The following is a 14,476-nucleotide window of genomic DNA, read 5'->3' as shown; positions in this document are numbered from 1 at the left end:
CTATTCAAGGGATGAGAATTTTTTGCAGCCCTCGTCAGTATTGAATTGCCCATCCCTAGCTGTGCTTGAGAAGGTGTTGGAGAGTTGCAGTCGTTGAGGTGTGGATAAGGAGGGAGCTGCAGGATTTTGATGCAGTGTTGTGAAGGTGATATGTTTCCAGTCAGTATAGTCTGTGGTTTGGAGCACAACTTCCAGGTGGTATGCTCCCAAGCTTCAGCCACCAAGCTTTTCCTTTGAGCTGGTAGATGGAAAGAAATCACACAAAGCCCAGCATTTACCTTTAGTACAGCCTTTCTTTATTACAACCTGACACCAACAGGGGAGTCACTTGTCTTGGTCCCCAATGCTCCCCAACCCAAAGTTTCCATTATTCCTAAACTAATACTTGTCACTCTTTCCCATTTATCTCTACCCCATAAGCAACGTGTACACATTGAGGGAGGTTAGTTTCTTGCAGTGTCAAGCTAAGACCATAAGAAATAGGAACAGAATCAAGCCATTCCTCCCATTGAGTCTGTTCTGCTATTCCATCATGGCTGATCTATTTTTCCTATCAACCCCATCTCTCCTTCTTCTTCCTATAACCTTTGATGCCCCAACTAATCATAAAATCTATCAGCCTCTGCTATAAATATACCCTATGACTTGGCCTCCATGGCATTCTTTTCCAACCCATTGAACATCCTGTCACTGAACTAGCTTCACTCCTGGAGGTTATTGCATGGCCACTATGTCGATAGCCAGTCACAGGTTTACAGCCATTCTCTGCAGACTATAACTTGCAGCTTGGGTCAGTCTGAGCCAGTTCCAGCTATCTCTGGATGGTATCTGTCCTCTTTTATCTCTGCCTCTGAGCCACTGCTCCAGTCCATGCTACTGTACGTTTAGAAGGTGCTCCCTTACTGGGTTGCTGCAGTGCATCTGTCAATGGTACAAACCGCTGTTAGTGTGTTGATGGTCAGGCAAATGGTTGTGAATGGGATACCTATCAAACAGGCTGATCAGCCCTGTGTAGTGTCAGGGCTCTTGAGTGTTGTTGAAGCTGCACTTACCCAGGCAAACAGAGATATTCCATCTTGTAGTTGCTGGACAGGTTTTGGGGTGGGATGGGGTACAAGGTGAGCTACAAGATTGCCAGCTATATAAAAGACTAGAGCTTTAGATCCATTCTGTAGAATCATAGGAGTTTTTGTGCCGATCTCAGAGGGAAAATGAGGCTTTGCTTTAATGGCTCTCCCAAAGAGGGAAATAACAAAAGACTAACATTCTCTCAGAACTCCAGTGGACATTAAAATGAGCCCCTGCACTGAGGCTGCCTCAGAAGTGAACGTGTCCCTAATGTTACCCATGTTATTGGAGATATCACCTCTTGTGAATCAGGAAATTCACAAAGACAGCTCCTTTGTCAGCTCTCTCTTTCACTTACAATCCACTGGCCTCCAGAACTGAAGCTTAACATACTTACCCGTTCATTCTTCTTGAAGTAGCTGTTTCTGGTCTTGGACATGCCTTTACCTTGAACACCAGATCCCTCAACACCTCTGCAGAAATCACAATTCCCACACCTGGAACTTCCCATCTCAGTCAACTTATTGGCAATTAATATCAATTTATTGTTTGGCTTTGTGGAACCACTGGAAAGTACTTGAAATACATTGCCCTGAGCAGTTTTCTAACCAAGGGAACCTTTGTTATTCTGAGCTAAATTTAGTATGCGGAACTATAAACTCTAATGAAACAAAGGTGGAGGGTGGGACTGTAAGGAATTTGCAAAGAAGTACATAATGAATCAACACTTTCTGCTGATAAGTTGAATGTCAGACAGAATTTAAAACATAGAACAGGAAATGGATCTTCAACCCCACAATGTTTCTACTGACTGTGATGTCAAATCAAATTAATCCCATTGCTCACACATGGTCTATATCTCTCCATTCCCTTCAACATCTGCTTCCACCAGCACCCCAGCACAACACAGGCCCACAATGCTGTGCTGAACATGTACTTAATTTAGAAGTGACCGAGGTTTACCCATAGTCCTCTATTTTTCTGAGCTCCATGTACCTGACCAGGATCCAGTATGTTCCAAGAATCTACCACACTCTGTAAAACAAACTTGCACTGTACATCTCCTTTCATAGTTTTATCAGCTTTGCCTAAGCCTGTCGGATGCCCTCTCATTCAGGAAGTATACTGCTGACCCTCCAAAGCCTCCAATCTTTATACAGCTACAACATGGCCATTGTCCAATGAAACAAGCATGCCATACACATTCCTATCAACTTGTGCTGCCACTTTCAGGGAGCGATAGATTGGACCACAAGATCCCACTGTATATCAATGCTGCTTTGCACAGATTCTCTGAGAATTTCAGTTCCCACCACTTTCAATGCACCACAGCATGTTTGCATTTTGCCCTAGTGCACCAACTGCAACAAAGCATGCTTGCATTTGCGCTAGTGCACCAATTGCACCAAAACATGCTTGCACTTTGACTTAGTGCACCAACTGCATCAAAACATGCTTGCAATTTGACCTAGTGCAGCAAATACACCAAAGCATGCCTGCATTTTGACCTAGTGCACCAACTGCATCAAAACATGCTTGCAATTTGACCTAGTGCAGCAACTGCTCCAAAACATGCTTGAAATTTGAACAAGTGCCCATTCGGATTCCTGGCAAAAAAAAATGTTTGAAACTGTGGTGAGCTGCTTTTGGCCAAAGACAGGGACATTTCACTCAGTTTTGTGTAGTGCCTGTCATATATAGTGTGAGTGGTCACCATATTCTTTAAGCAATAATCTACTTACATTGTACTACAGTGGGTGCTAGTGGGCCAGAAGGAGGCAGTGAATAAAAAGCACACACTTCTAGATATGAGTGTGTTTATAAACAGCAATATATTAAAAATATTTACACAAGTAAGAACAATTCAAAATTCCAGCATCCTGTTTAGGTTCCAAATCTCAGATAGCAAATGAAAACCAAATTCCTTTTTGGTTAGAATCAGTGAGATTCTTTAGAATAACCTTCATTACACCAATTTCTCTAACTAATTAGATCTAGTGTTATTCCCTCTTTAAAGGTTAACAAACTGGTAAATATTAGCCAGTTAATATTTACTATTATTTATAGTAAATAATCATTTACTATAAATATATTAATATTTATAGTAGATATTACCATATAATATTTATCCCTAGTTAGTTAGTAAGCTGATTGAATTCCTTTTACGGCTAACTTCAGGTTCAGTTCAGGTCAGTATGTCTACAAATTCATATACAGTTTCGGGCCAGTGGGGCATGGTCGAGAGACCACCCATGCATTTCACATGAACAGCGCTGTTTATGGTTACATTTTAGCTTGGGTTATACAGTTATTTGCTTGTGTATCTGTGGGTCACCCTGACTGTAACCAGGGTGTGTGATGGTCACCTCCCCCGTCGGTGTGAGACTGTTCGGGTTCACGCTCCGGGTTTGTGTTTATCACAATAACACGGTTGTTGAGTTAACGAGCTTCATCGTCGGGCATTGTAGACCAAATGCTCGCCACATCGGTGTCAGGACTGGGATACGAGATCGACGACGAGATGGAAGAGCTACGACGGCGATAAAGTGCCTTAAGACCCGGGGAATAAGAGGAGGGACCGAGCAGTATGCCTCCCCCTGCACCCTCGTGAAGACAGGACCTGGGAACCGAGCGTCGAGCGACCGTCCCAAAGGCTCCCCAACCCGGGGGACAGAGCGGAGCGGATCACTCACCACCGGCAACCCGAGACGCCGCAGCCATGGGAGGACGGGCATCAGGGCAGTCGCCGCCAGAGCAACAGGAAGGCCAGAGCCTCGACGATTTACCCCTCAGGTTCCACCCTGAAGCTCCCCAGATACGACGGTACCGGCCGCCTGGAGCCGTACCTGGCGCAAGTCAAACTGGCCGCTGGCACAACGGGTGGAGTCCCACCGAGACGGCGGTGCACCTTGCCCCGGCTCCGGAGGGAGATGCCCTGCGGGCCCTCCTCGACCTAACGCCGGCGGAGCAGCGTGACCACCGGGCCCTCGGAGAGGCGCTGAGCGGCGTTTCCAGCCGAGGCCGTGAGCGGAAGCAATGAGGGAAGGACTGGGCAGCAGACGTCCCGGTGATCTCCCCTACACGGACCAGACATCCCCGTCTGGGTGGACAACGACGGCCGTCCAGCTGGCGACGGTCACCGGTGACTGTGCGGCGATGAGACGGAAGAGGAGGCTGCGCATCGCAGTGGGAAGAAACACGGTGGAGCACGAGGTGTGGCTCGGCGACATCCGAGAGTCCTGCATCCGTGGCCTGGACCTGTGGTCCCGCCGGGGCCCGTGTGGATGTGTCGGGGGCAACACACACTCTACCTCGGTGCCGAATCCATGGCTCCCCGGGAAGCGGTCCCACCGGGAGCGGCAACCACCACGGGGTTCACAGCGGGTCGGGGCAGTGCAGCACACCCGGCAGCGGCCCAACGCAACACCGCGGGATCAGGAGCAAGCGACCACCTCCCCGCCATGGAGCAGCAGCTGGGCGGCGAACCGGTGAGCGATCCCGTGTTGTCCTGGGTGAGGGAATGGCCGAGTGTGGGTCACCGGCCGGACCGTGTTGTCCCGGGTGAGGGAATGGCCGAGTGTGGGACACCGGCCGGACCGTGTTGACCCGGGTGAGGGAATGGCCGAGTGTGGGACACCGGCCGGACGGTGTTGTCCCGGGTGAGGGAATGGCCGAGTGTGGGTCACCGGCCGGACGGTGTTGTCCCGGGTGAGGGAATGGCCGAGTGTGGGACACCGGCCGGACCGTATTGACCCGGGTGAGGGAATGGCCGAGTGTGGGACACCGGCCGGACCGTGTTGACCCGGGTGAGGGAATGGCTGAGTGTGGGACACCGGCCGGACCGTGTTGACCCGGGTGAGGGAATGGCTGAGTGTGGGTCACCGGCCGAACGGTGTTGACCCGGGTGAGGGAATGGCCGAGTGTGGGTCACCGGCCGGACCGTGTTGTCCCGGGGGAGGGAATGGCCGAGTGTGGGTCACCGGCCGGACCGTGTTGTCCCGGGGGAGGGAATGGCTGAGTGTGGGTCACCGGCCGGACCGTGTTGTCCCGGGTGAGGGAATGGCCGAGTGTGTGACACCGGCCGGACCGTGTTGTCCCGGGTGAGGGAATGGCGGAGTGTGGGTCACCGGCCGGACCGTGTTGACCCGGGTGAGGGAATGGCCGAGTGTGGGACACCGGCCGGACGGTGTTGTCCCGGGTGAGGGAATGGCCGAGTGTGGGACACCGGCCGGACCGTATTGACCCGGGTGAGGGAATGGCCGAGTGTGGGACACCGGCCGGACCGTGTTGACCCGGGTGAGGGAATGGCTGAGTGTGGGACGCCGACCGGACGATGTGATATATTGGATGCGGTTGTCTGAGCGGCGGGAGGCAGTCGTGCTGCACCAGGACCCGCTGACACCGACTGACCCAGTGTCCTTGGCCACCACTGACCCAGCGAGGCTGAAGGAAGGATGTGACACTCCGGTGCCCTGCCTCTTGCAAACACTCGGCAGTGTCGACGCCCACCGGCCATTTGGATTTTGCTCTGGGGTCGCAGGGGACGGCTGTCTGCTCGGGTGGGGGCAGTGTGATGCTTGGGGCGGGCGGACTACAGCCCGCCCCTACATTTCTAATGACCAGCACTGTTTATCGATGTTGTGTTAAAATGTTTTTGTGGGATTATAGTGGGACGTTCCAGTTCATTTATGGTTACATTTTAGCTTGGGCTATACAGTTATTTGCTTGTGTATCTGTGGGTCACCCTGACTGTAACCAGGGTGTGTGATGGTCACCTCCCCCGTCGGTGTGAGACTGTTCGGGTTCACTCTCCAGGTCATGGACCCTGTCTATACACATACATATGCAGCTTAACTCCTTTCACGGCATTTCTACAACGGCACAACTTTTAAACAAAGAAAATTTCATTCAGTATTTATCAAGGTCTTTACAAAAATAATCAGTTCATGCAGAAAATCAAAATTCAGATCCTTCGAATGAAAAATAAAGCTCCAACCATATTGACTCTTCTACGTCTTGAAGCGTTCCGTTCCTGTGCCGGATTTTCATCGTGAGAGACCCACCGTCTTGTTTCTTGTTTTATCGCATTAAATCGTTTATCATCCATAAAAGTTGACTCATAAAAGTTACACAAAAAAACCCAACCATATCCCTTGTGTGATTTTACAGAGCTAACCTCCGGTTACCCCGTGTGATCTGGGAAACTCATCTCTGCGATATTGTCTCGTTACTACTGCTGCTTGTGATAGCTACAGCTTCAATGATCTTTTATCGATATCGCCTCTCCTTGAGGATTTCAAGTACGTACGGTAGAGATACACACTTCTAATCTCATTTTCAACAGTTTATATCTTTAGTTTCTAATAGTTTGCTGCGTTTCTCTCACTTGTCTGTACATCGTTAACCCACAGCTTTTTCTCCCCCAAGTTTTTTTTAAAAAACGGTAAACCTCGTTTTCATCTCTCAACAGGTGGAGCTTTCTAACAGTACATCTTTGGGTTTAATTAACATGCTTTACATTATTTACCAAAACATTACTGGGCACCAATCACTGAAGGACATGAGTACCTGACAGTACACTCCCCATAGCAACTAGACACCAGTAACTCATTCCAGGGCTGCTGTAAGGAAGGGACAGTGAACAAGGAAGGGGAAGAGAGCCACATGAATCATGATATACAAGAGCCCATCGGGAAGTATGCCAAAGAGTAGCTCCTACATGAGGTGCTGGGGCAGGAGCGCACCAGAGCTGCCACCACAACTTGGATGGCTTAATGCCCACCAAAGAGGAATCCTAGGATTGTGGAGAAATGTGTCAAAAATTTTCTGGCCAGGCTGATTACATCAAAGTGAGCGATACATCCTGTATAGATACTGCTTGGTGAAGTTCACTCCCTACCCCTTCCATGCACATGGAGAACTGCTCACATTTACTCACACACACTTACACCACTTACCCTCGTGGATATGTACACACAGATGCACATGTGCACACACATACATACGCGCATACAGAGATACTACCACACACACATACAGATATACTATCATACACACATGCGTGCATACAGATATACTATCACACATGCGTGCATACAGATATACTATCACACATGCAGACACACATCATCCATCCAGCGAGCAACTCTCTGTAGAAAGGAAAATGAAGTAACCGTTTCTACCTCTGAATCAAGGAAGGTGACAATGGAAGGGGATCTTCGTGTATGCTTCTCTGGGTACCTGAACAGGATACAGCCCACTAATGAATAGGCAAAGAGGCAATCAAAACTGTGTGATTTATTTCACCGACAATATTTCATTGTGATCACGGCCTCTTCTTTGATCTGTTCATTGCCATCAAGTGGCAGCTTACAAGTGCAATCGCTTTCTGATTTAATCTTGGAGAGTGTGGGTGGAAGCCACATTTCTCCTTAGCCAGGATAGAAAGCAAGAGGAATCTGGGGATAGAAAATGGAACTGGGAAGATGATGATAATGAATATTGTCTCTTACACCCCTCACCTCAGAGACCAGCACTACAAAGAACAAGTTGACTAGTTTACAGAGACCTGCACACAGATAGATGTGTCACCATAATTCCAAGAGCACAGGTACAAACACATCCCATGAAACAACTTAATTCATCAAACCAGTGCGGTTCACTGACAACAAACCAGAAGTCCTTTTAAATTAGGAGGTTGTGGATTGCACTTTAAATTTGGATCCATTTTCATTACTTCTTTTACTCTCTCTGTTACCTGGCTACAAGTGTTGACTGTTTGGGGGAGTTATATTCCACATGTCGCAGGGTTGACTGGATTTAGTGAAGTAGATTTTGAGAAACATTGAAACATAAACTGAATTGTTTAATTTACAGGAGCTGAAAGCACAGGTAAAGATTTTGTTTGTGAGCTGGGCTGTTGGTGTAGGGGCAGGGCTTTGGGACTGAAGCTTGTTATAATGAAGTTGTGGTGGTGAGAGAGATTGTCAAGTTGTTCACTTTTTAACAGTGGTGACAGGTTCCTGAAATTCATCTATCCTTGAAGTGTTTTGGGATATCACATTGTACTACAGGCAGAATTTGTAGCCAGAAATAATCTCCTCTCCGGTGCTAATCTAACACCTCACTGATGAAGCTGACTCAGAAGGAAGATTGTGATTAGCTGTACAACCACCAAGAGGAATATTTTGTGTACATCAAGTAAAATTGATTCAGCTCAAGAGTTTTCCTCGCAGGTTAATAATATTAATAGATACAAATTTTCTCAGGATGCTAGTGTGTCAGGGATAAATTCTCCGCAGTAGTGAGGAAGAAAGGAATATAGACAGAACAAAGTTTAGTTTCAGTTTCAAACAGAAAATGGAAGAAATATTCAACAAGTCAGGCAGCGTTTACGGGGAGGGAAACAGTTCAATGGCTTTTAATCAGAACTGAGAAAAAATTGAACAAGCAAAGTAAGGTGGAGAATCATCAGGAAGAGTGTCTGTGATAGGATAGAGAGTCATCAGGAAGAGTGTCTGTGATAGGGTGAGGAGTCATCAGGAAAAGTGTCTGTATTAGGGTGAGGAGTCATCAGGAAGACTGTCTGTGATAGGGTGAGGAGTCATTAGGAAGAGTGTCTGTGATAGGATAGAGAGTCATCAGGAAGAGTGTCTGTGATAGGGTGAGGAGTCATCAGGAAGAGTGGCTGTGATAGGGTGAGGAGTCATCAGGAAGAGTGTCTGTGATGTGGGAGTGACGAGGCGCAGCAGGGACTTGGACAGACGGACATGTGTTCTGGGTGTTAACAAATCTACCAGCCTGGGAGGAAGCTGTACCCAGCAGGACAGTTCTGGTTCTTGTGCTGTGTTCCCTTCCGCCTGCTGGCAGCGGGTCAAAGCGATGGTGGGAAGGATTGGAGGGATCTTTGCCAAGGCTGAGGCACTGCGTATTCAGTGCTTCTGATAGATGTCCTGAATGGAGGGGCCAGAGAGACCCCAATGATGTTTTCAACAGTCCTCAGGGTTTGTGATCTGCTGCATTGCATTCCCCTGGGCAGACGGGTCTGGCAGAATGTGAGGATGAGGTGGGAGGAAGAGACTCACTTGCCTTAGCTTCCTCAGGAAGTTGATATGTGCTGTGCTCCCTTAGCTAAAGAGGTGGTGTTGATGGACCAGGTGAGATTGTCGGTAATGCGTCCACCATGAAACTCGGTGCTCTGACTCTCTCCACAAGATGCTCTTGGTATGTAATAGGGAGTGGAGAGCCTGCACCTTCCTGGTGTTCACAATCATATCTTTAGTCTTATCCATGTTCAGACTCGGGTCGTGGTGTTTACATCAGTGCACAAGCTGCTCTGCCTCCTCCCTGTGTGTTGTTTCATCGTTGTTGCTGATAAGGCCAACCACTGTTCTGTTGGCAGCAAACTAGTTCAAACTAGATTTAGCAGTACAGTTATGTGTCAACAGTGTGAAGAGCAGCGGGCCGAGTGTGCCACCCTGGGGGGTGACGGAGCTAGAGATGTTGCAGCCAATACAAATTGTCTGTTGTCTCTTTGTCACAAAGTCCAATGTTCAGTAACGTACAGAGATGTTGAGACCCAACATGGACAGCTATCCAACCAACTTCTTGGGAATGATTGTATTGAAAGCAGAAATGAAGTCATTAAACAGCATTCTGAGAAAGGGGAACCGTTGTCCGAGTGGGCCAGGACCATGTCATTCTGAGAGAGGGGAACCGTTGTCCGAGTGGGCCAGGACCATGTCATTCTGAGAGAGGGGAGCCGTTGTCCGAGTGGGCCAGGACCATGTCATTCTGAGAGAGGGGAACCGTTGTCCGAGTGGGCCAGGACCATGTCATTCTGAGAGAGGGGAGCCGTTGTCCGAGTGGGCCAGGACCATGTCATTCTGAGAGAGGGGAACCGTTGTCCGAGTGGGCCAGGACCATGTCATTCTGAGAGAGGGGAACCGTTGTCCGAGTGGGCCAGGACCATGTCATTCTGAGAGAGGGGAACCATTGTCCGAGTGGGCCAGGACCATGTCATTCTGAGAGAGGGGAACCATTGTCCGAGTGGGCCAGGACCATGTCATTCTGAGAGAGGGGAACCGTTGTCCGAGTGGGCCAGGACCATGTCATTCTGAGAGAGGGGAACCATTGTCCGAGTGGGCCAGGACCATGTCATTCTGAGAGAGGGGAACCGTTGTCCGAGTGGGCCAGGACCATGTCATTCTGAGAGAGGGGAACCGTTGTCCGAGTGGGCCAGGACCATGTCATTCTGAGAGAGGGGAACCATTGTCTGAGTGGGCCAGGACCATGTCATTCTGAGAGAGGGGAATCATTGTCCGAGTGGGCCAGGACCATGTCATTCTGAGAGAGGGGAACCATTGTCCGAGTGGGCCAGGACCATGTCATTCTGAGAGAGGGGAACCATTGTCCGAGTGGGCCAGGACCATGTCATTCTGAGAGAGGGGAACCGTTGTCCGAGTGGGCCAGGACCATGTCATTCTGAGAGAGGGGAACCGTTGTCCGAGTGGGCCAGGACCATGTCATTCTGAGAGAGGGGAACCATTGTCCAAGTGGGCCAGGACCATGTCATTCTGAGAGAGGGGAACCATTGTCCGAGTGGGCCAGGACCATGTCATTCTGAGAGAGGGGAACCATTGTCCGAGTGGGCCAGGACCATGTCATTCTGAGAGAGGGGAACTGTTGTCCGAGTGGGCCAGGACCATGTCATTCTGAGAGAGGGGAACCATTGTCCGAGTGGGCCAGGACCATGTCATTCTGAGAGAGGGGAACCATTGTCCGAGTGGGCCAGGACCATGTCATTCTGAGAGAGGGGAACCATTGTCCGAGTGGGCCAGGACCATGTCATTCTGAGAGAGGGGAACCGTTGTCCGAGTGGGCCAGGACCATGTCATTCTGAGAGAGGGGAACTGTTGTCCGAGTGGGCCAGGACCATGTCATTCTGAGAGAGGGGAATCGTTGTCCGAGTGGGACAGGATCATGTAAAGGGCAGTCTATGCATTCTGACAAAAGTGAACTTCTGACAAGTGAGATAGGATTACGTAAAGGGCAGAGGCCAGGAAATCTTCATTGGGCCAATATGCATACTTCTTTGAGGTCCAATGAGATGGGAGGGCTGGATTTAATGTAGTTTGTGATCATTGGTCAAAGCACTTCATTATTACATAGGTCAGTGCCATGTCGTTGAGACAGGATGGGCACTGGAATGATGGAAGTAGCCTTGAAGCCGGTGGGATCCCAGGAGATGTCAGAAGAACAGTTGCTGGCTGGGGTGCACAGTCTGTGAGCACACGGCCAGGAATGTTGACAGGCCCTGCAGCTTTGCAAGGGTTGACCCTGACTCGAGACTTTCTCACAACAGCTGTGGCCAGGCAGGGTGCCTGCTCCTCAGGGGGTGGGGTCTTTTTGTCAGCCCATCATTTAATGAATGAGGAATGTGTTCATCCTATCAGGAAGAGTGGTCTCATTGTCATCGAGAAGCATGGTGGTCTAAAAGTCCATTATGGACTGAATGCCCGGCCACATGGCCCTGCTTTGCAGAAGTGACTGCAGAGTTTCAGTGTGTCACCCTGGTGCCTCAGGAACGCACAGCTGTTGCTGCTCTGATCCCCAAAACAGAAGGTGCCACCTCGATCTTTCAGCAGTGCCCGGACATCAGCTGTCATCCATGGCTCCTGATTGGAACAAATGGTGCTGGGTTTAATGACAGTAACATCCTGTAGCTGGTCACAGATCCGGCATATTCATCAGTCTTGATATGATGATCGTAGGTGGTTGCCTCCCTGAACGTTCAAAATTCTCCTGTAACAATGAGGTGGCTCCTTCTGCCCAGACTCTGACTTCCTGGCAGACCGGTTTGGTGCATTTTAGCAGTGGTCTGTGTGCAGGGATTAGCCAAACAGAAAGCTGACAGAGTTTCCAAGGTGGGAGTGGTGTGGGGCAGTCCCTGAGACAAGAGAGATCTTTTGGGAGAGACTGTCAGAGCCAACCTTCCCTTTGCAGACAGGTAGACAAGAATGACTCTGGCAGTGAAGAGCAGTTCCCTTTACACAGTAGGGGTGTCAGAAACAGGTGAGAATAACTATGCCAGTAAAGAACATTTCCCTTTACATAGTAGGGGTGTCGGAAACAGGTGAGATAGGAATACTAGAAGATTGTGAAACACACCCAACAACCGTGGGACCATTGCTTTAGTGTCATCGTTTGTCAGCTTGAGGCTTTATTTGACTTCTACCATCTTTATTGTGAATGGTGATTAATCATGCAAGGAAGGAATTCAAACAGATGCAATTTATCACATGATCAATATCCATAACTGATAAGCCAACTATAAAATTAGCAGATTTTTGATTGGACGTGTGGAATACAGGGGACATGCTTTTCTTCTTGTGCACAAGTAAAATAAGGAATTAGCAGAGTGCCTGTGCTCTGGGCCCAGTTAGTTATTTCATTTTATTCTCGATGATGGCAGGATGAGGATGGAAGTGGAGACAAAGGGAGCTCTGTCAGTGAGAGGATACCTCAGCATTTCTTATTGAAACTGAGTCCAAAAAACTAGGAGAATAGAAAGCAGACTTCCCAGGAAATGAGGTTGGAGAAGGTAATGCTTAGGTAGCTGTGGGAATTTGTGGGATTGTAACGGGTATTGGCCACTAACCTATCCTGGGAGAAGAAGACACTAGAACTGCCGTGAGCCCTGTGGGCCTCTGCAGTTTATCATAGACCGTTGGACTTCTGGCTTTCTCAAGCACCTGTATTTACTAATGGTCTCAATGAGAGTTGTTAAGTCCTTGTTCCTTCTGTTTAATCTGATCAAGTTAATTGTGACTGGACAGGTTTCCCACATTCTATGATTATTAAAAGAGGACTCTCCCTTAGCGCTGCAGCAGAATCCTTGCATTTGTGGAGAATGACAGTGAGCACTGGCGACGACTGAGCCCAGCTACAGAGGAACGGCCGACTGTCACAGTGAGCACTGGCAACGACTGAGCCCAGCTACGGAGGAACGGCCGACTGTCACAGTGAGCACTGGCAACGACTGAGCCCAGCTACGGAGGAATGGCCGACTTTCACAGTGAGCACTGGCAACGACTGAGCCCAGCTACGGAGGAACGGCCGACTGTCACAGTGAGCACTGGCAACGACTGAGCCCAGCTACGGAGGAATGGCCGACTTTCACAGTGAGCACTGGCAACGACTGAGCCCAGCTACAGAGGAACGGCCGACTGTCACAGTGAGCACTGGCAACGACTGAGCCCAGCTACGGAGGAACGGCCGACTGTCACAGTGAGCACAGACGATGACAGCCCAGCTACGGAGGAACGGCCGACTGTCACAGTGAGCACAGACGATGACAGCCCAGCTACGGAGGAACGGCCGACTGTCACAGTGAGCACTGGCAATGCCTGAGCCCAGCTACGGAGGAACGGCCGACTGTCACAGTGAGCTCTGGCAACGACTGAGCCAAGCTACGGAGGAACGGCCGACTGTCACAGTGAGCACTGGCAACGACTGAGCCCAGCTACGGAGGAACGGCCGACTGTCACAGTGAGCACTGACGATGACAGCCCAGCTACGGAGGAACGGCCGACTGTCACAGTGAGCACTGGCAATGACTGAGCCCAGCTACGGAGGAACGGCCGAGTGTCACAGTGAGCACTGACGATGACAGCCCAGCTACGGAGGAACGGCCGACTGTCACAGTGAGCACTGGCAATGACTGAGCCCTGCTACGGAGGAACGGCCGACTGTCATAATGAGCACTGACGACGACTGAGCCCAGCTGCAGAGGAATGTCAGACCCTGTCGATGACACAACCCACTTGCGGAGGAAGGGCAGACTTCCATGTCAGGAAGGTTCAAGAGGTAAGACATTGGATTCCAACAGAGTATCAAGCATCATTCTAGATTTATTCCAAGGTTCTCTGGGTCTTCAAGGTTTGTAAGTTTTCCCATGTTATGCAATGTTTCTGAGACATATGCAATGTTCCCAAGCTATATACACAAAATTTCCAAGCTATAGACAATGCTATGTGTATGCACTGTCTGTGTTTTCCAGCCTGCCTCGAGAGTGTTGCATCTGTTCTGGGTTTTGCAGCCCAGGAGGGAGGCCTGCAGTTTATCGTAGAGCGTTGGGCTGCTCTGTTTCTTGAGTATCTGTATTTACTAATTGTTTTCAAGTCACTTTTATTGTCATTTCGACCATAACTGCTGGTACAGTACATAGTAAAAATGAGACATTTTTCAGGACATTGGTGTTACTTAGCACAATACAAAAACAACACAGAAAAAAACTACTCTAGACTACAGACCTACCCGGGACTGCATAAAGTGCACAAAACAGTGCAGGCATTACAAAGAATAATAAACAGGACAATAGGGCAGTAAGGTGTCAGTCCAGGCTCTG

The 14,476-nt window shown here is 49.3% G+C and overlaps 1 protein-coding gene across 1 annotated transcript; it reads left to right on the top strand.

The window, feature by feature from the left end:
* Positions 1–4,101: 4,101 nt before the first annotated feature.
* On the top strand, positions 4,102–11,792 carry LOC132403784 (uncharacterized). Its single transcript, XM_059987469.1, has 3 exons — positions 4,102–4,556; positions 6,238–6,368; positions 11,611–11,792. The coding sequence occupies exons 1-3, from the start codon at positions 4,105–4,107 to the stop codon at positions 11,790–11,792; spliced, it is 765 nt and encodes a 254-aa protein (XP_059843452.1). The 5' UTR covers positions 4,102–4,104.
* The last annotated feature ends 2,684 nt before the right edge of the window (positions 11,793–14,476 follow it).

This window comes from Hypanus sabinus, chromosome 2 (assembly GCF_030144855.1).
Source record: "Hypanus sabinus isolate sHypSab1 chromosome 2, sHypSab1.hap1, whole genome shotgun sequence".
Lineage (NCBI taxonomy): Eukaryota > Metazoa > Chordata > Chondrichthyes > Myliobatiformes > Dasyatidae > Hypanus > Hypanus sabinus.
Note: the sequence above shows the minus strand (reverse complement) of the source record. Positions and strands in the feature narration are given on the sequence as shown.